Source organism: Gobius niger (assembly GCF_951799975.1).
Source record: "Gobius niger genome assembly, chromosome: 11".
Classification (NCBI taxonomy): Eukaryota; Metazoa; Chordata; class Actinopteri; order Gobiiformes; family Gobiidae; genus Gobius; species Gobius niger.
Genome location: NC_136862.1, coordinates 26431839 through 26445274, shown reverse-complemented (window position 1 = coordinate 26445274; position 13436 = coordinate 26431839). Strand labels below are relative to the sequence as shown.

General features: G+C 39.8%; 1 protein-coding gene across 1 annotated transcript in view; it reads right to left on the bottom strand.

Annotated features, from left to right (window-relative positions):
* Positions 1-13436, bottom strand: part of LOC306970117 (polypeptide N-acetylgalactosaminyltransferase 10-like) — a 72610-nt gene that overhangs the window by 35087 nt on the left and 24087 nt on the right. The window contains exons 3-4 of the mRNA XM_079565977.1: positions 9866-10004; positions 3559-3725 (exon numbers count right to left, since the gene is read on the bottom strand). Of these exons, the coding sequence (XP_079422103.1) occupies positions 3559-3725; positions 9866-10004 (306 nt within the window). The remainder of the gene's footprint in view (positions 1-3558; positions 3726-9865; positions 10005-13436) is intronic.

Below are 13436 nucleotides of genomic sequence, written 5' to 3'. Positions count from 1 at the left end.
AAGAGGAGGTTTCATTTGCAGTTATTTGGCAAAATAGATTAAACTCATCTTGATCACAATTTGCCGGTTAGTAAATGCTGTATTAGTCTAAAATTGCATATTATATCTATTTATTTGTTTGATTCTCATGGTTAGCTCTCATCACAACTTAGGGCTGCTCGATTATTGAAAAATAATAATCACGATTATTTTTGTCATAATTGAAATCACGATTATTCAAACGATTATTTGTTGCCTTTAAAAAAAACTATGCTGAATAAAAGTACAAATTATTTCAAGTTTGCCTCGATTAAGGTGAGGTCTCTGTTTCACACCTGCCCCCTGCTGGCCAGCCCTCACACCTGCGCAAGCAAACTGAGCAGCGCGGCCTGATGACATCATCACACAGCGCCGTTTGTTTTTATGTCAGGCAAAAGCATGAGCCATGGCAGGTGAAAAGTGAAGGGAAAACAATCCCAGCGCCATGATTATGCTAATTTTTAATAGTTTAGTGTAATAATCGAAATCGTAATCGAATTTCGATTAATTGCACAGCCCTATCACAACTATAATTTGACTTATATTAATCTCTTAACCTGCACCTGAACCAAGCACATCTTCTCCAGTTTGGCTTCACCCAAATCTAAAAGCTTCTTGAAAAAAGTGTCAAAATGGCGGAAAAAAGATTCAGCAACAATGCGAGGACAAAGATCTGTTAACATCGGTTTTCTAGGTCCTAGCTTTCAAATGAGGTGTACGGCCCGGCTCACATTAAATCCGGTTAAGGTCCGGTACGGCCTCCGCGAAGTCCGGGTCAGGAAGTCTATTTTTGCCAGAGGCCTGAGCCCCACAGATCAAGCTGGAAAAACGGAAAAACACAAGCAAAACAGGAGCGGCTTCTGTTCTCGCGAGTGCCGTTTCTGGGCCTGACGTAGGAAATCAGGACTGGATCAGGACCGAGCCCGGACCGGAGTTAATATGAGCCAGGGGTTTCTTTGGCCGAAGCTGTAAGATCTAGTCCAGAAGCTTTTAGATTTGGATAAAGCTGAACTGGAGGGAATACACTCGGTCAACCTCTTTAACCGCCTTAACCGAACGCACATTCTCCAGTTTGGCTTTACCTAAATCTAAAAGATTCTCGACTGGAGAGTAACAGTGTAATGCCTCATTTGAAAGCTAAGACCTACAAAACTGATAGTAATTTTTTTGTCTCGTTTTTTAAGCGTTTTCGTCTCTTTTTTTCCTCACGTTTTTGTTGCTTTTTTGTTGCATTTTTTTGGTATGTTTTCGTATCTTTTTTAGGCCTTTTTGTTGCGTTTTTGTCACATTTTTGTGTCACTTTTTGTCTGTTTTTGTTGCATTTCATCACATAATTGTTGCTTTTTCATCGCTTTTTTCATTGTTTTTTTTGCGCTTTTTTTGACACGTTTTTGTCACTTTTTGTTGCGTTTTCATCCTCATCTTCGTCGCTATTTTGAGACTTTTTTTGCAAGCCTTTAGATTTGGGTAAAGCCAAACTGGAGAAAATGTCCTCGGTTCAGGTGGGGGTTAAGAGGTTAAGGCGGAGGTTAAGAGATTAATCAAGAAAAAGTAACGCACTTTACCATGTTTTTTTTTTTTTTTTTTTAAATCAGCAAATTTGAAAATTCATGGATGACAATAATAATTATATTTAAGCTCTCGGTTACAGAGATTCAACATATTGGTGCATTAACCATTGCAGAAACATGAGAAAGACTGTGTGGATGAGGGTATCACATTAAATCAATACACGTTGCCTGATATAGACCGTTAAAAGCAAAAACGGTTCAGTGTGCATTTTTTCCCGACAGGCTAATCGACCGCTAATTTGCCTCGTATCGCTCCCCATTGTGTCGCCGACCTTGCCTAACCCTCGACATTCCTTTGCTCCGGTGAACCTCTGTTTCCAGGCAACCGCCGCTGCTTTACCGAACGGCATTTACATTTTTTTTAAACTCATTTGTTGATTTTGTGTGACATTACATGACATAATTATCAGTAAACACAAAACCATTAGCCACTCGAACACGCCGCGATCATGCGACGTATACGAGGGCCCGCGCTCGTCTCTGAAGGGTGAACCTCTAAATGAGTTCGAGGCGGCGGAAAATCTCATTAACGAGGGGACATAAATGCATCGCTCAGTCAGGCGCGGCGACAGACACGGCTAATTAACCAAAGAATCAAAGTATCAGAGACGGAGCAAAACAAGGACACAGAAAGACCATTTAAAATGTCCCAGGTGTTGGTAAGAAAACATTGACTTGTTTGTTGTTTGGTTTAATGTCAGGTCTGGGACGGCACTCAATTTAATTTGGCACGAAACCCTCCGTGCTTTCCTTTATTTGTCGTACATAATAGAGTAGGTTTTTGTTTTTCTAGTAAGCACTGCATAGCACTCCAGGTTGTCAGCCTCTAAAAATAAAGTACATGGAGGACGACTATATGCAGTATACAGTATTTAAACCTTAATATGTTTGGTGACATATTGTAGTCAAATAGAATCAATATCCCCATGGAGACGATCTGGTCTCCATGGGGATGACCAGATCGATCAATGAGTCAGGTCTAAAGAGAGGTGAGCCCACTTACAGTACAGACACATCACATTCTTTATCAATAAAAACACCTAAAATGAAATGAATGCTTGTAGTTCATTTATTTATTTGGTAAATGTTAAAGCTATTGCTATTTTACTATTTGTTTGGTCAGTCAAATGACTTGTGTCCACCATTTGTCTGACTTTTGGCAATTCAAAGGCTATCATTTTTCGTCAGGAATTGTTAATTGCTATGGCTTCAGTTCTCATTGTTCATAGGCCACCTTATTCCTATAACATGTCACGGTGAAACGATCACTATCCTCTTGGTAGTACACAAAGATCATAGGCGCATTGAGTTGCCTTGTGCACAAAATGCACGATATACTTAAAATGTCTTGCCATGATTCTCAAACTAAAATACACCATATAAGTGTCAGCTAGAAGAAGAAGATGATGTCAACGAAGCGGACAAAATTGTTTCAGTAACGCCCTTTCTTTCCATGACGATAATGTGATGGTGACAGGCTAAACATGGCTCTTTAGGACTAACACAAGACGTTTGCATGTTTTTGTTGACGAGACTGGACAAAGAAAGTGGTTTGACAGACATTCAAAATGCATGGCATTTCTAGCTATTATGTGTGTTATCTCTGTCAAAAGCTAAAAGTATCAATCAGCAGAACTACTGCATCCTATCCTACTAAAGACTACTACCACTACTAGACTACAACCTGAGTTTTTGTCGACTAAAACTGGACTAGAAAAAACTAAAATGTAACTAAAGCTAATGTGTTGCTTATTTTGTCTAAAAGACTAAAGATAAGATTGCAGCCAAAAACAAAAATTACAAAAGATCCCAACCGACTCTGTGAGGTCATAGGACCCATAAAACCTGCTCGCCCTGTAGTTGAGTAAACCTCTCCAAGTGTCTAAAATGTGATTAGATTTTGATAGACATATTTAGCTTAACACTTCTGGAACTGAGTCTTGAGTCTGTGCACCACTGCGATACAGACCTTTGTCGCTGAAGTCGTCGACCAGGATGAGCTCGTGGACGAGCGCTGGCGGTGACCGGTTCAGGACGCTGTGAACCGTTCTGAGCAGAGACGACCAGCCCTCATTATGGAACGGGATGATGATGCTGGTGTTGGGAAGGTTCTCCGCGTACAACTTCTGTTTACAACTGAAAAATCAGACAAACATGTTTTTCTGCTTTTAGTTGCAGTTGAAACTGAAGGAAACCTGGTGACAATTTCCATACACAATGGCCCCAGCAGATCCTTCACCATGCCCAGTTCACACCATAAAGAAATTTCTAAAAATACTGTAGGCCAATATCTACTGCAGTACATGAGTCACAGCAAACATCGCAATGTGATATATTTTATACATATATATTACATAGAATATTATTCTATATGACCCTGTGATGATTTGCCAATGCATTCATTGTTTTCCTTTTTTTTATTTGACAGGGACAGTACATACTGTATGAACATTTCCGGACATCAGTATTTCCTTATAGTTTTCAACTGTAACCCCAGGGTAATAATGACTCTTTGCATAGCAACATGATGCTAACTTCAAAGCGTAACAACTGTTTCATGTCTGTGTTAGCCGTATTTTCTGAAATAAATATTTAATCAGTTTAAACATGCAGCTGTTGGATATTCACTTTCAACATATTAAAAAGTTTACTCAGACTGTAAATACTTCACTGTAGGAGACGACTGTGTTTAGCGCTTAAGCATTGAAGCTAAAAGCTAATGTTAATTTGCCGCAAAGTTGCTAAATAGCTAAATAGCAAAATAGCATTGCCATCTGAAATTATATTTATGATACACACTCGGCTTGATATTTAAGTTTTCTTGTTCTTGTTTGTTTATTATACGTTAAAATGTGGACAGGAAGTAGTCTTTACCCTCCACTGGCAAACAGGAAGTTAACCAAAAAGATTCCATACACAGAGACTGTCCTTAGAAATTTTGGGAGAGATATGATATTTTATAAAAGTGAAGGCTACACACAGGCACTACATGGCAACAGCAAGACACAGTTCAGAATTTAAGTAACGTTTAAATAGTTTAATGATATTACCAAAGACACCAAGAAAGATTGTTGTGACATTGATGCACGGCGGCTCCCATTGGTCACATTTGGTCACGTCAAAGTTGGAACTCTCACTAGATTCAGTAAAAAAAAAAATTGAAGGCACTTTGAAAATGCCTCTTGAGCTTTTTACTTTTGCCTTGGACCCGCTTTGTGCTTGTAAACGCCAGCACACTTAAGGCTGAACGGTCTTGCTTGATGTCATTTGCTCTCCGCATTCAATCATTGCGTAATTTCCTCCAGGCTACATCCGTTTCACACTCCCACCGCTGATTATATTCGTAAGCGAACAGAAAGAAAAAAAAAAAAAGTCCTTGTGTTTTGAAGCGTCCGGGTTTTCTCAGGTCAAAACTGTTGCGATGAGATGAATCTGTTTGAAATCACGGAGCAATCTTCTCCAAACCGCCTTCCCATCCCACTTCCCACCGGCTGATATTTGTGCTGCGCGGCCTCGGAGGACAAAAAAAACGCAATCTATTTGGTTTTCCTCAAAGAATGCACTTGTGTCTGTGAAAACGCGCAGGGTCGGTAATGAAAGCTCGCTCATGGAAATAGGGATTTTTGGACGCTGAGAGCCGAGGAAATGACCAAACAGGAGATGGCGAGCCTGTCTTATTTACAACGCACCATTCTGACACGAAGCAACTCAATGTGATTTACAGAGAGAGATAAAGGGGTTCTAATGATACGAATCCAATAAATAATTAAAGAGGAAGATAGAGGATAAGTGCTGTAAAGTATTGTTAAAAAATGTTTTGAGTGCCCCCCACTGGCAGTATGGTGAATTGAACATGATAAAAACAATAAATGAGCCGGTAACACTTTATAATTATGGTACGTGAGTTCAACTTATGCATCAGTTAAAGCATGATTTCATGATACATTCATGCATTACTACACTGCGTTCCAAATTATTATGCAAATTGGATTTTTGTGTCAAAAAGGTAAAAAAAAAAAACAATAATCATGAAACTCATGGATGGTATCGTGTCTTGGGGCTCTATGAATCACTGACATTAATCTCAGAGACCTGGGATGATTAGTTTTCAGGTTAAGCCCAGTTAAGGGAAAAACTGCTGAAAAGGGTGTTCCACTTTATTATGCAGATCATCATTTTCAAGCAATATGGGAAAGAAAAAGGGACTTTCTGTTGATGAAAAGCGTGAAATACTTGAATGCCTTGATCTAGGTATGAAAACCTTCGATATTTCATGAAAGATTAAGTGTGATCATCGAACTGATAAGAGATTTGTGGATAATTCAGAGCACACTCCGTTTTGTGCAGATAAAGGCACAATATGGACGGTTTCTGCCAGACAAACACATCAGATTAGGAGAACAGATGCTACAAAGCAGCATACAGGTATTTGAAGCTGCTGGTGCCTCTGGAGTCTCCCGAACATGAAGGTGTCGGACCCTCCAGAGGCTGCAGTTGTGCATAAACCTTCTATCCGGGCCTCCCCTAAACTGTTCATTGAAGCTGAAGAACAGAAACGGCTGCAGTGGCTCAGAAATACATGAGGACTCATTTTCAAACAGTCTTGTTCACTGATGAGGCTGTGTAGCCCTGGATGGTCAGATCAATGGAGTAGTGAATGGTTGGTGAATGGCCACAATGTCCCAACAAGGCTGTGACGTCAGTAAGGAGGGGGCGGAGTCATGTTTTGGGCCAGAGTCATGGTGAGAGAGCTGGTCGGCCCCATTAGGCGCTTTTAGGCTCCCTGAAGGTGTGAAAATGACCTTTGAAAAATATGTGGAGTGTCTGACTGACCACTGTCTTCTATGTTACAAAAAGAAGAGCTGTGCTTTCCCTAACAAAATCCTCTTCATCATGACAACGCACCTTGTCCTGCTGTAAAGAAAACCTCTGCATCACTGGCTGATATGGGCATAAAAGGAGAGAAACTCATGATGTGGACCCCCTCCTTTCCTGATCTCAACCCTATTGACAACCTTTGGAGCCTCAACAAAAAAAACTTCTATGAGGGTGGGAGGCAATTTTCATCCAAACGGCAGCTCTGGGAGGCTATTCTAACATCCTGCAAAGAAATCCAAGCAGAAACTGTCCAAAAACTCACAATTTTAATGGATTTAAGAATTTTGAAGCCGCTATCACACAAGGGCTCCTTTGGTAAAATATAACTTGACCTGTTAATATTTTTTTGATTGAAATAGCTTCTGATTTCAGTAAATATGACCTCCTAATGCTACAAATACAACAAATGACCATTTTCAGTTAATTACGAGCTTTGTATGATGTAATGAAACGATGAGTTGCATAATAATTTGGAACAGTGGATTTTGAGGTTTTTACTATATTTATTTTTTCCACCACATTTAAATGATCCTCTACCAGTTAAAGACTTGAAAATTATGCTGACTCTCATTTGAGTTGACAATTTAGAAAATCAGAAAAAAATGTCATTTGCATAATAATTTGGAACGCAGTGTAAATCATGACTTCTTAGGAACAAACCTGATCACATGTTGGTTCATGGATGACCTCATCTCTGAATTAAACGTCTAACTACTGTAATGAATGTACATGAAAAGCTTAATAATTATCATGATCATGAGGATCAAATAAGAATACCATGAATTCACTTAAACGGCAAAGAAATGACAATAAAACAATCAACCAATCCTGATCATGAGGATCATGCATGAACATCATGACTCATATGGCGGAAATCTACTGCAAATTATTGACAAGAACACAAAGCATAACTTTATAGGATGAAAGTTACAGCAATCATGAACTTATCATTTACTAATCTTTAACAGATCATGATTTCATTATAATTATGCCCCTCAACTAATGTGGTGCATTATCCTAAACTTTTTAACCCGTTAAAGACCGGCTCTGGAGACCTTATTTGGTTATGCTGTACTTGTAATAATTTCAGATAAATATTTTTAAATGTTTTTTTTCCACACAAAAAATCCAATTGAGGAAACAATCCAGAAATCATTGCTTCTTCTTCAGGACTAACGTGGTCTTTAACAGGTTAAATGTGGCAATTCACCTCTTTAGTTGAAGGGACATAGTTTGCAAGTAGATTTCTGCCATATGAGTCATGATGTTCATCCATGATCCTCATGGTCATGATTGGTTGATTATTTTATTGTCATTGCCGTTTTAGAGAATTCATGGTATTCTTATGTGATCATGTTGAATTATTAAGATTTTCATATACATTCATTTCAGTAGTTACACTTTAGTAATGCATGAATGTATCATGAACTCATGTACCACTATCATAAAGTGTTGCCGGTGAGCCTTTAGTGAACGTCAATGGTGGAAAGTAACAAACTGCGTATGGTATACTCACTTATAGTAATTGAGTACATTTTTGGGTGATTGCACTTTGAGTATTTTTTTGCTGTAATTGAGTAGTGTACTTTTACTTGACAACACACTTTCAGTGTTCTTTCTGTTACAGGTGAAGGACGTACAAACAAACTGATGGCACAGTTTGAACGCAGCCCATGGTTTAGTGATGTTACAAATGCGGAGACCTGAGCTTCTGCAAACAATCAAAAATAAACCGGGCGATAAAGTTAATTGGTTGAGACTGTTTTGCTTTTTTCTTTGGAAACTTCCTCTTCTCTCCTCTAGACACAAGAAGCTTTTGAAGACAGGCACAAAACATCCTCAACCTCACTTCAATTAACAATTCTCGGACGACAGAAAGCCTTCCCAAACTATTCCTAGAATGTTTTTGATTGGGGAACGTAATATGTTTTCATGGAACAGTGTGAACATTTTTTAAATAATCCTCAAGGAACTAAAGATACGGAAATATTCTACAGCCACTGAAGCACTAAATTCTGTGCCCAATATAAAAGGTCGGCTCACAGTTTGTACTCTATAAAGAATATGTTGTGTATGTATCTTCAAATAATAATGAATAATGTTCCATTTCCTCGTCTCTCTGCCTTTGACCACGCAGGTTTAAGACCAAGGATGCTCACGATGAACAGAAATGAATGAAGCACTTTGAGGAGGAAAACATTGGATAAACACAAGCAAAGGAAAGCATGGTCGAGATGTGACCCGGCCCCAAAAGCTTTCAATTCAACACATTCAGAAATCAGCCGCTGAAGTAAACAATCAGCTGCTGCCGGATGTTCGTCTGCACACAAAATCAACCCAAGGTTTTCCAAAAGGCACAGTAAATGACCTCCAAACCCTGGGCTTTTAAGAGAGGACCAGTCTTGAAATGAATTTTTTTTTTTTTTTTTTTTTTTTTCTACTTATCCTTTTTTGTGTGGAAATGTATTAGCAAACACCAACAAGGACGGAAAGCAACAAGAGAGGAGCCAAATAACGCTTTCACTTTATCTTCTCCTCAAGGCCGTGTACTTATTTATATAATTAGCTTTTTATGAAATGTTTTTTCCAAAAATAAGAATCTAACATTACTGGAGGAGTTTAGTGCCTCGGTATCAAGCGTCAAAGAAACATGGCACCTTTTATGTCGGACGAGACTTTGTAATTTTGCATTTCTTCCAAACAGCAGATTCTTGTGGATCATAGGCGAGTTTGGTGTTGGTGTAATGTATAAATCTAATATACTGTGTCTGGGTACCAGGGCCGTGCAGAGAGCTACAGAGGGGCAGGGGCACAAAAATCAAAAGGGCTCTACACCCAACCCCTCCTCCCGCGACACCTGACAAACCGGCCGTTCCGGCTTCTCTTAAATTCTAATCACACTCACGTTTATTTCAAATCCATTTTATTTATTTATTGCATACAAAAGTAAAAGGAGCTGTATAGGCGCTAAAAATATTGATTTGGGGAAAGCCAACTGCTATTATTTTTTCAGTTTATCAATACAGTTTCTTACCAGTATCTTTTGCTAGTGGGGTATTTTGCAGGGGAGCGTCTTAGCAGCGCCTCATGTCTCTCTCTTCTCTGGGCTGTGGCTGAAAACAGGGGCTATTGAGAATGTCTGGGTGTGAGTTTCACGTTGTTTTAAAAGGAAAAATAGAGCTGAACTATTTTGACAAAAACACGTTGCGCTGATGTGGTGCTAAACGGCGCTCGCGTCTGACATACGGTTAATTTTTTAGATCGTACAAAACTGTACGAACTGTACTAACTGCACTGTAAGGCTTGTTGACCTCATTGGTAGCCCCCCACCCAACCCCCCCCCCCAACCCCCCCCCCCCCCCCCCCCCCCCCCCTGCACAGGCCTGCTGGGTACTCACTTGTGGTGGCGGATGTCGGGCAGGGACCTGTTGAGGGAGATGCGGTCGCTGACGTAGATGTTGAAGCCGTTTTCTCTGTAGGCCTGGTCCACTCTGTCGGCGTCGCTCAGAGGGAACGGTTTCCCCTGCTCCCCGTTACCTGCAGACAGCGACATTTACTACATTAAAAAAGGGCAATTTGGGAGATGATGAATTACTGTTTATTCATTTTTTTACTCATTCGTGTCATTGAAACCAAATCTACAGAATCTTTATCTGCAAAAGATGTGCCATGTCAACCTTGCTTAAAATCATTTCTTTTTCATTACGGCTTTGCTGCAAGATATTCGCTCGCCTGTAGCGAATCTCATCTACGATTTAGTGCATCTTGTGTCTTCTCCCAAACTGCTGTAATTTCTCCCCAGATTGTAATCAGTCATCTGCTATTTTCAAATAAGAGACCATTTTCTACAAAAAGGAAAATGGCTTTTCTTGTTTTGTCTCAACTGAATTCAAAAAGAAGAGGGAGACATTTCATTACTTGAGTAAAAGTACAGATGCTATATATTATTACTTAAAAGTACTGAAGTAACGGCGCGAAAAAATGTAAGTATTCCAAGTAGAAAGTACAAATCCGTTTTAAATAAGTGTTAGGAAAAATAACTTTGCAGCCACTAAAATACAAAAACTGCCCGAATTCCCCCTCTTCTTTGCTGTGAGTCAGAAGCATTTGCGCCACATACTGTTCCGACAATGAGACAGAACAACAACAGAACAAACGCTGTAATTTATTTTTTTACTTTGGAGCCATTTATGAAAAGTAGGGGCGCGCAAAGTGCTCCTTTTATCTTTCAAAGACACACGTGCTACTTCTGTGAAGATCCTCAAAAAAACTCTAACCCGACACACCAGACTCTTCTACTATTCTCCTCTGTTTATTACAAACTGTGTGTATTATGGAGATTTCAAATATATTTCAAATATAAAGAGCTAGCCAGGATACAAAAACTCTACTTAAAGCAGTAGTAAGGAACTCATGCCCCTAGAGGCCATAAGCGCCACTGCAGGTGTCGTAGCATGATACGTTTTTTTACTCAATAATTGTCTGTGAGAGTAAATACTACGCTGACAGAAAAGACAAAGGGAGAGAGGGATATTGTACATCCAATTACACAATGGAGATCATTTTTTCACTCAAACTTGGCTGTAAATACTGTTTAAGCGGCGCTAGCCCACAGTTAGCTTTGCCCATTAGCCTGTTAGCTTCTTCTTCGTGATTCTATTAGTGTGTATTGGCGGCTCCAACCCGGAGGCAGCAAAGTTGTAATTGTGGTTTTCTGGCCAGAGACACCGGGGGAGATGAATGTTATTATTATCCTCAGAGGGACTACAAAAAGGAGTTATTGAGTTAAACAAGTTACTTAGCACTGCTTTAATGCAGCATTCCAAGCAACCGGTAACTGGGATTTTCCCCACTCGAAAATTACAACTTATGACTGCAGAGCGAGTGGTCCAGCTGAACAAACTGATATGTAGACAAAACATAAATGCTGCACCAATTAGCAAATAAGGTGCTAATGTTAAATTAACATTTATTCACATCAGATATCATCCAAAACGAGACTGTCCTCCAACAGAAAACGACACAAGTGGTCGTTTGTCTTATCCCTTAATTACGACCATATAAGACGTTTACTAAAACAGCGCCCCCAAGCTCCCATTGAGGGTATGTACATTTACATTACATTTAACCCGATTCAGAAACGACTTTATTTTACGTAGTGTTTTGCGATGACGATTCCAAAACTCAAACGCAAAGAAATAAATCACAAACTGGCAAAATGAGCCCCACATGCAATAAGTAAAGCCGTCCCAGGTCTTCAGCCCCGCCACACCTGTGGAGGAACTGAACGTCCAGCGGTGCCAAAGGCTCTCCAAGCGCGCTCTGCGCTATTACGCATCACACCTCTCCAACCGCAGCAGCGGCTACAGGTCACCACCCTCATCATTTATTACATTATATGTGTGAGCTATCGGTTATCGCCATTTTACTCACAACAACAGCGACACCAAAGCACAACTCACCACTGACGCCTTCGTTTCTTCTCCTCCATATGCGTCACTGCCAACTCCATATCTCTCCTGTCATGTCCATCTCTGTCCTCAAACGTCCTCGTGTCTCAGACTCCGTGTCTCCCGTACGTCCGGTTGTCCGGTGACCGCGGCGAGCCTCGGATCCGCCCCGGGTTCCAGTGCGCATGATGCAGGGAAACACCGCTGTCACCCCGACAAAGTCGGGCCTCGGCTCCGCTGCTGTTCTCCACAAAGTCCCGCATCTCTGTCAGAGTTCCTCTGGAGAACGTGCTGCCAAATGTCCTGATCAAACTGATGTGGTTCATTTCTCCGCAGTTTCGTCATTTAAGGATAAAAATATAAAACATCACAGCTGTGTTTAGCTCGCGGGTTTTTCCAACTAGATTTGACGGACACTCGCTCTGTCCAATGAAAACACGTGAATCAGCTCGAGGGCGTTTGGGCAGGTGAGCCTGCGCTCTGATTGGCTGAAGAGTCAGCTACGTCATATCCAGTAATATTTGTTAATAATTATCATCATTATATTATAAACAATCTGAAATAAACTGTTGTAGAGCATTTCCTCTGATGTCTGTGATTTATCTGGACTAAAGCAGGATTTAACCCTATAGCAAAAGGTGCACAGGAGGGAAGAAAAAAGAAAGGGGTTTATGTATTTGATTTGATTTATTTATTTGTACATTTCTTATTATCTACTACTTATGCATTTATATATTAACCGCAGCAATAACTATTCTTTCTGGGATCCATTTATTTATATTTTTAATTGTTATTTGAGTTTTTTACTTTTACTCAAGTAATATTATTTTGAAGTAGTATCTGTACTCGAGTGTAGTTCTCTTTTTACTGAGTTAATCTGCAAGCGGCAAACTGAAGAAAAAAATGAAAATGAATCAAAGCACAATGAATCTAAACCTGTATTAATTTTCTTGTGTCTTATCAAAATAATTGTGATTTATTTTTTTCTGGGGTATTTTTTACACATATCAGAATTTTCAACATTGTTTTATGTTTTTTCTCTGCTTTATCAACATTAAACCTTAATTAGACAAACATTTACTCAGGGGTTATAATAAAATTAAGAAACAAAAACATAATTCTTATAGTTTTCATCATGTCACGTTTCATCTGGACCGTGAGGGTTCGCACATCCATGTGGTGCATGTGTGTGTTGGTTGATCATATGTGATGTCGGTGGAGCTCACAGGAGAAGCCACAGGAGAAGCCACAGCCACATGTGGATCATCAGTGTTAAGTCATGTAACATAAAAGTGAGCGTGTACATTTGACCATCTCAGTGTCGTACACTGGCTCACAAAGGAACCTAAAGAACTGGACACAATTGGACTGTCCAGAACTCCATGAAGCACATCTGTCCCTGCAGCTGTTCATCAGATGTTACATCATCAATGATGATGATGTTCCTCTGCACAAAACAGATCAGAAATAATGCAACCTCCTCATTACTGTTTGATAAAGTCATGTTTACATTTCTATA